The 8,314-nt window shown below is 60.0% G+C and overlaps 1 protein-coding gene across 1 annotated transcript; it reads right to left on the bottom strand.

The window, feature by feature from the left end:
* Positions 1-6,078: 6,078 nt before the first annotated feature.
* DLX2 (distal-less homeobox 2) lies at positions 6,079-8,094 on the bottom strand. Its single transcript, XM_063111323.1, has 3 exons — positions 7,689-8,094; positions 6,989-7,173; positions 6,079-6,477 (listed from the first exon to the last, which is right to left on the bottom strand). Exons 1-3 carry the CDS (start codon positions 8,092-8,094, stop codon positions 6,079-6,081), a joined length of 990 nt encoding a protein of 329 aa, XP_062967393.1.
* Positions 8,095-8,314: the final 220 nt, after the last annotated feature.

Genomic DNA, 8,314 nt, shown 5'->3' on the forward strand with positions numbered 1-8,314 from the left:
TGGGGAGAGCTGGTTGACTGAGGTGTTGGTGCCAGGCGGTGATCACCCCAGGAGAGAGTGCCAGCGGCCACCCAGTGTCGGCGAATACGAGCCTGTTATTTGGAGGCTTGGTGGGGGGAAGGAGCGGAGGGGTCCTCTGGGCCCGCCCCGTGACCGCCTAGGCTCCTCTTTTGTCTCCACCGCCCGGAGATAGCGCCCCCCCCCCAACATTCACTCCTCACTTGGGCGGTGCTTCTTTCGGGAACTGAAACACCCTGCGACTTTAAGAAGCCGAGGCCAGGCCAGCGGAGGGAGGGCGCGGGGCGGAGGCTGCCCCTGAAGAGGGGACTCGGCGCTGCCGGGCGAGAGAAGCGAACCCGTGCGCGGCCGTCACTCGGGGCAGCCGGGACTCGGTCGGGTTCCCCCGCCAGAAGTCGCCATTGTTCGGGCAGCGATGATTTCACCTCTAGGGTGTCCCAGACTCCAGGATCACAATCGGGAGGGGAGGGGAGGGGAGGGGCGGGGGTGTGGAGAGCCCTCCACGTGTGCCCTGTGAGGGCCTCCTGCACCCTGGGATCACCCCTGCGCACTCCAAGTCCAAACCTTCCTCCCCCCTCGCCTCTCCTTTCCAAAAGTTGTAATCCTCTGCCCAGCAGCTCCGGCCCGCCTCGTGGACCCATTGTTCACCTTCCCCCGCGGGCCCGACCCGACCGGGGACACAGCCGGTGGCACCAGAACTCCCTGGGACCCCCCCCCCCCCCAACGGGCCTCCGGAGAATCCCGGGAGCGCTGCCACGCAGCCCTCAAACTGCTGTTTGCGCTCTGGCTCCGGACGACTAGTGGGAAGCCGGGGCCGGAGCGGCCCGGGAAGAAAGGTCTGTCAGGAGACTGTATCTGGGTTTCCACGTGGAGGCGCCGTGTGGCTGCTCCTCCAAGACCTGCCTGCTTTTTCTTTTCATGAAATATATTGTCTCCCCCGCCCTGCCCCGCCAGGCCCCAGGCCCCGGGCGGAATGTAGCATCTTGTAATGTGGCAATCACTGCCAAACCCGTCCCTGCGAGGGAACTCACTCCAGGGAAGGTGGGAGGGGGTCAGAAGGATGTGGGGTCTCAGCATCCCCCTGCGCCGGTCGGCGTGTGTGAGTGGTGTGTGTGTGCGTGTGCGTGTGCGTGTGCGTGTGCGTGTGAGTGGTGTGTGTGTGTGTGTGTGTGTGTGTGTGTGTGTGTGTGTGTGTGTGCGCGCGCGTGCGCGCGCAGTTTGTGTGTGGGAGACGTGCCCGACAGATTCCTGGTGGGGAGGAAAGACCCGCCGGGGGGAGGCTTCCCTGGGGCTGCTTTGGGTGTCGTGACCCTTCGAGAGGCTGCCAGTCTCTGGAAAGCCTAGACCCCAGAGCTGAAAGTGCGGGTAATGCGGCCCACAGGATAGCGCCCCACTCAACTGCTTCTAGGACCCTGGACCCCAAAGTCGAATTCTCGAAGGGACCTGTTGGTATTTCAGGAGGAGGGAGTCTGTAGTTTTATTTTCAAAGGAATCTCTGACCCTAAACAGGTTAAAGCCACTGGTGGTCGCTGTTCCCTGGAGGGAAAGGAGTCGACTTTGGACTTTTGAGCGAGTGCTGGGGGCGCCGGGAGTTGGGGGAGTTGCGCCCGAGTTTTACTGTCCGTAAGAACGACTTACCCCCCGCCTTACCCCGTCCCTTGTCTTCTACCACAGAACTGTTTGTAAACAAAGTTCCCGGCGGCCCGCGCTCTCTCCGCCCCCACCAAACCTGATACTTCCCCCAAATTCGCCCCACCAGTCTCGGAAATCCGTCCACAGGACGGATATTCACAATTTTCACAAGTGATCCTGAAAGAAGGCCGAGGGGAAGCCTCCTAAACGGTCCCACATTGCAGCGGGGCTGATTAGGTCTGGGATCCGTTCCCTCTCTTTTCTGCCCTCCCCGGCTGGAGCTGCGGGGCGAGCGGTGGGAATTCGGGGCAGCCGGAGGGGGTCTGGGCCCAGCAGAGCGCCGCGCCGGGGGCGGGGGTGGGGGTGGTGAGGCGGGCTGCAGACTTCGAGTGGGGGTTGGGGGGAGGGGGGAATTGAAGGGGAGAGTGACTCGGGAGCACCCGGGCGGCCCACAGCTGGCACCGGAGCTCAACGCCAGCGCTGTGACTGAGTTCGGACAGCCCTGCCAGAGGGTGGAGCGGAGAGGGCCGGGCACCCCTCAGTCTTCGGCTTCCCTCCCCCTGCTTCCCAGCGCTTGTCATATCCTGTCTCTCGCCTGATATTTCACGCGAGCGAATGGAAGGGGATTACAATGAAGATTTATGTGTGTTCCGAGCGCGGCTGGTTTCCCAGTGTAGGGAGCCGAGATCGCTGCTTCCCATTTCCATTTTTCATTCGCGCTTTGGGGAGCCCAGTCGAGCGCGGGGGGAGTGTGTCTGCGCGGCGGCGGGCTGATCACAGGGCTCCGCGTCTCCGGGCGGGCCTGGAGACTGTGAGAAAGGCTTGCCAGCGCGTCGCCCCCGGCGGGGCTGGAGCCTGCCCCCGCCTCCCGGAGCCCGGCTTTGTTTCTACCCTTGCCCACCCCTCCTCCTCCCCGCCCCCTCACTTCTGGGACCCGGGCGCGTCCTCGCGATCCCTTCTCTTTGCCCTTTGCCTTGTCTGCGGAAACGCCCCCTTCCCCCTGGCCCCTGCACCCTCCTGCCCTCGTCGTCGCGGGCTCCCCAGGGAAAGGCGCGCCGTGGCCAGGCCGACCCCGCCGCCGCCGGGTGCCAGGTTGGGTGACTCCTGCAAGTCTGTGGGGCCTCGGCCCACCCCAGAGCTGGGGCCGCCCTCCCTCCCGACTCACAGGCTCGGCTCATGCCAAGGCCTGTTGCGTGATTCCAACTTGGGCTGACATTCCCTGCCCCGGGCGCTCCGGCGTAGGCCTCTTAATCATCTTGTCTGCTGCAGATCCTCGACACCAGCCAATTTACTGCCCCGTCTCTTCCCGCTGGTTTCAAGAGGGGGAGAGGGGTGAGCGCAAAGGAGGGGAGAGCACAGCCAACTTCAGGAAGAAGGTTGGCACCAGCTACTGGCACTTAAAAAACCCCTCGGAATTTGGAGCTAGGGTAGGAGTGGGGGTGGGGTCTGCCAGGCAGCGGTTGCTTAGGGAAGTCCAGAACCGAGGGTCAACGGGCTTTAGCCCAGGCCTCCCTAGCCTGGGAAAACAATGCAGAAATGCAAAGCAACACTGGATTGTGTAGCCTCCCTGCCATTCCCAGAGCCCCAACTCCCTGGACCACACACTGTTGTAAACCAGACTCAGAGCAGGCCCCCAAACAATTTGGCCAGTATCAAAACAGATGCACTACAAAACACAACAAAATAAAAACATCAACAACAACAATTTGGTCAGAAAAGTCAGGATTCCCCTTAGGATGATGCCACTGAGCCCAGAAAATCACCTCTGCCCTAGGTCTGTTTGGCAGAGATGAGTTGAAGACACACAATATTAATGGCCTGAAAAACCACCCTAGAGGAGAGGAGGCCTAAATCTGGCAAGCAGGGCTCTCTAACCTGTGCCCAGCCTTCTCTCCAGTAGAGATGGGCCCCTTCAAAGGTTCAAGCCTCGTGTAGAAAAGGGCCGGAATTCTCCCAGCCCCAGGATGCTGGTCTTCCACATAAGACAAAGTTGGAAAGGCCTCTGGATAACTCTGGGCTTCATAATTACAAGTGAAAGTACAGCCTCTCTGTTTGGAGTCATTGTGATAAAACAGGAATGCTAAATAGCTAAAATTTGAGTGCCTATTTTGTCCGGGCACTGTTACATCATTGCTTCATTAAATGCCCACAACACCTCTGAGCCATAGCTGTTATTATTTCTCCTATTTTATAGATCTGCAAACTGTAACAGAGAAGTTAAGTGGGTCGCCCAGTGATTGAAGTCAGGAAACTTCCAACTGAACACCACAGTGCTTTCAGGAAAAGCAGTTCAGGCTTGCATTGTCCACCTACTCCTGGCCTTTGCAGAGAATGCCAGAAAGTAGGGTCATTTCCAAGCCTGAGGTTGGTGGGGTTGTAGGTAAAAAGCAGAGCTGAGTGACCTGTAGACAAAACTTTCCCCTCCAAGAGTGTGAGGTGGCAGGCAGTGTGCATCAGTTTCTGTGTGCGTGTGTGCGTGTGAGTGTGCATATGTGTTTGTATATCAGAGTGACAGAGTGTGAAAGTGTGAATGAGCATGAACTGTGTTATGTATGTGATTGTGAGAGTGTGATTATGTGTGTGACTGTGAGGGTGTTTGAGTGTGTCATTGTATGTGTGCCTGAGTGAGAATGTTTGACAGCAAGTGTGACTGCGAGAGTGTGTATCAATCAATGTGTGCGGGTGAGAGCGTGCTATAGTATAGGTGTGACTTAGTATGCGTCAGTGTGTGCGCTAGCGCAGCCCTGTGCGCTGGGGTCGCCCCACATTCCAGAGCAGCCAACCGTGCCTTCCGTGGGTGACTCACAGAGCTCAGCCAGCTCCCAAGGGCCTTGGGACAAACGGAGGGGAGGGTCGAATGCAGGAGTCTGACCCCAGGCTGCAACAGAGTTCAGGCCTCCACAGCAGGAGCCCCGCAAGCCGTTCGGCTGCAAGGCCTGGCCAGCATGGAGGGCGCGGGGGCGGCCGAGACGGCCCGGGCTCGGGGCGGTGGCGCTGGCGCTGGCGCCGAAGCCGCCCGGCGCTGAGTGAGTCACCGCGCTGCTGGCTGGCGAACCCGGCGCTGGGACTTGGGCGGGGGCGGAGCGTGAACCCTCCGCAGCTGCCCCAAACCGAGCGCGCCTGTCGTCGCCTCGCCGCGCCTGCGGGCGCTCGCAGCCTCCCAGAGATGTCAATGTCGCTGTCGGCTGAGCGGGTTCCCGGCCTGGGCAGCGGCTCGAGCTCTGAGCACGTGACCGACGGAACCCTGGCACCAAGGAAAAAGCGCACACATCCAATGAAAACAATAATTTATTTAAATAATCTCTTCATATTGTAAAATCAACATTAAGAGCATGTTGTTTTCATAATAAATAACCCCAAAATACCTTTCATTTCAAGAACAAAGACTTTAGGATAAGATAAAACAAATCCAAATCAGTAGCTTAATTTAACAGAATTTTTTTCAAATGGGGAAAATAAAACGGAGGGGTTGCTGAGGTCACTGCTAAAGCGCAGTTTTCACAACTGGGAGTTTACAAAAAGTCTGAAAAGATGAGTATTTTTATACAAATAAATCAGTGGGAAAATCTGCACAGACACCTTTATTTACAAACTCTGTGTCGAAGTCCAGGCTAATAATCCTGAATAGGTTTTAAAAAAGATAATTTAAGCACATTTTTTTGCAGTGTCCACATATTTAAAAAATCACTTTTTTTCCAACATCAAAATGAGGTCATCCGCAAAGGCACCTAAACTTTTAAAAAAATAAAAATAAAAAAACTCCACTGGTGATGGTCGGGGAGAGAGCTAAGGGAGCGTTCCTGGTGTTTCTAAGGCGGGAGAGGGGATGCGGATGGGGGCTCCGAGGAGGACTGGGAAAAGCAGGGCAGAAAAAAGCGGCGGGGCCGCGCGGGTCAAGAGGGCAGTGGGGGAGGGCGGGGGGGCAGGGCCCGGGAGGTCAACAGCCGAAGCGGACTGGAGCTGAGCCCGGGGGCGGGCGAGGAGAAAGGAGCCTCAGAGTGCCCGGGAAGCCTCGCGGGCGGGGGAGGCGTCCGTCTCCGGGACCCGCTCTGCGCCCCGGGCGAGGAAGGGGCCGGGAGGCCTCGCTGGGCCGGGCGGGGCGGGATGGGGAGGCAAGTCCGAGGCGGGGCTCGAAAATGGCCGAGGTCCGGGGCTCGGGTCGGGAATGCGGCCGTGGGGGGCGGCTTTCGCCACGCCGCTGTCCGGTTCCCCGAGAAGCCCGCTGGGCCGGCGGACGCCTCCTAGTTCTCGGCCGCGCAGTGGCCGCGAGAGGGAGCAGGGCCTGAGGCGGGCCATCCAGAACTGTAACCCCCGGGGCGCGGGGAGGTGGGTGGCGGCCGCGGCGAGTAGAAGGGACCCTCCGGCTAGGGGGCGGGCACTGAGGATAACTGGTCTCTGCTCTCTGTCTCTGGCGCGGTCTCCGTGCAGTTAGAAAATCGTCCCCGCGCTCACCGGGGCGCCCCCGCCGCCGTGGTGGTGGTGGTGGTGGTGTGGCTGCGGGGTCTGTGTGGGGTGCAGCAGCGGCGCTGCGGCCTGCAGGTGTGAGGCCGAGCCCGAGGTCTGGTGGTACCACGGGTAGTTGCCCAGAAAAGCCGAGGCCGCGCTGCTCGGACTGGAACCCGAGCTGCCCGCGCCGCTGCCGCCGCTGCCTGGGCCGCCGCCCCCCATCCGCTGCGGCGCGCCGAAGTCCCAGGAGGCCGGCGCCGAGACTGGCGGCGAAGCGCAAGGTGGCGAAGCGCTGGCCCCAGGGTGCTGCTCCGAAGAGATCTCACCGCTTTTCCACATCTTCTTGAACTTGGACCGACGATTCTGGAACCAGATTTTGACCTTTGTGGAAAAAGGACTTGAGCATTAGTGGAGGAATCTGGGCATGGGGCAGGGACAGGGAGGGAATAGAGAAAGACCAGCTAGAGGTGGGCACAGAGCACCCTAGTGGGTAAGCCGATCAACGTGCGGCGGCCTCGAAGCCTCTGCTGGGTCCTGCTCCACTGGGAGGTAATCTCAAAAAGCCCCCGGCTGCTTGATAAGTGTGCACTGTGGTGATGGTGACAGCGGAAGGGGGTCAGGAGGCCCAATTATTTCACTCTTAATCAGCAGCAAGGAAAAAGACAAGGTGGTAGGAGATTTCTGCCCACCCCTGCTTTTTCCTTTTCTCGCATGCGGCAGTCCATTGGGGGTTTTCAGCTTTGGGCCTAGAAGTTTAGGCGGCCCGGGGAACAGGACTGGAAATCCTTTAAACTACTTAAAATATGCTTTAAAAAACGTTGTCCTGAACCCGCCTGCTTCCTGGCCATCCCAGGCCAGCGCCCTCCTCGCCCCCAGATGGTGCGACCCCCACCTGAGTCTGGGTGAGGCCCAGAGACGCCGCCAGCTCCGCTCGCTCAGGCAGTGCCAGGTATTGAGTCTTTTGGAAACGCCGCTGAAGAGCCGCCAGCTGGAAACTGGAGTAGATGGTACGGGGTTTCCGGACTTTCTTTGGTTTCCCGTTCACTATCCGGATTTCAGGCTCGAGGTCCTCCTTCTCTGCAACGAAACGGAATCGTGAGATCCGCGCAACCCGGGGGTGGGTGGTGGGTGGGTGGGGGGGGGCTAGAGTTCCCGCCAGCCTGGAGGGCCTGGCGGGGTCTTGGCCTGAGCCAGGAGGCTGGCGTGTTCTTAGACATTTTGCGCGGTACAGGCGAACTTCTCAATGCCCAGACCGGCGCCGCCACCGAACCCAGGAGCAGAACCCTCCAGGGAAGGGAAAGACAGGCGCAAACCGGAGAGAAAGGAGAAACAGGGCAAGAAAAGGAGGTTACTATAAGGCATGCACCGCGCGCTCATTTGGCCCTCGAGGCCACCGGCTCCACCAGCTGAGCACTAAGGGAGGTAACCGGTGACCTGCGGCAGATAGGAGGTTAGGAGGGTAAAGGGCACGAGCAGGCGGTGAGCAGGCAGTGTGAAAATCCAGAACTCCGGGCCCCCCCTTCAAACATGTTTACCCATCCATCCCAGTAACTAGACCGACTTGGCACTCTAGACGCCAACGTTTTGCATACCAGGCTCGTTGTTGGCTGGGGACGAACTTGTCCCATAGGGCGCGTATGAGGTGTAGGCTGCAGTGTAGCCCAGGTCGTAGCTGCTCTTGGCGGAGTAGGGGACGTTGTTGAGGCCGCTGGCATGGTACTGGTAGGAACCCATGTGCGCATAGGGCGAGCCCCCCCCGCCGCCGCCGCCCGCCGGGTGCTGCTGGTTGGTGTAGTAGCTGCTGTCGGTAGCTGTGGACACCGGAAGAGTGGGCGACTCCTGGGGCTTGTGCAGGCTGCTGCTGCTGCTGCTGCTGCTGCTGCCGCCCGGGCCGGCGCCGCCGCCGCTCGGGGGCTGCTGGTGTTGGTGGTATGTGCTGGAGGCCGTGATCTGGGTCGAGTGCATATCAGCCACCAGACTGTCAAAGACTCCAGTCATCCTGGCACGGGACGGGAAAGAACAGAGGTGGCGGGCGCGCGGGGGAAGCGAGGCGCCTCCTCCGTCTCTCCCGGTCCCCTCCAGCAGCCAATGTAATTACGGGGCGGGGGGAGGAAAACAAGAAATGAAGCAACGGTCTAGGCGCCTCCTCCTCCGGGGGAGGCGATCACCGTGCGCTGCTCGGGACAGCTGCCGCCGGCTGCATCCTCTCTCGGCCTCT

The sequence above is a fragment of the Cynocephalus volans genome, chromosome 1 (assembly GCF_027409185.1).
Source record: "Cynocephalus volans isolate mCynVol1 chromosome 1, mCynVol1.pri, whole genome shotgun sequence".
In the NCBI taxonomy this organism is placed as follows: domain Eukaryota; kingdom Metazoa; phylum Chordata; class Mammalia; order Dermoptera; family Cynocephalidae; genus Cynocephalus; species Cynocephalus volans.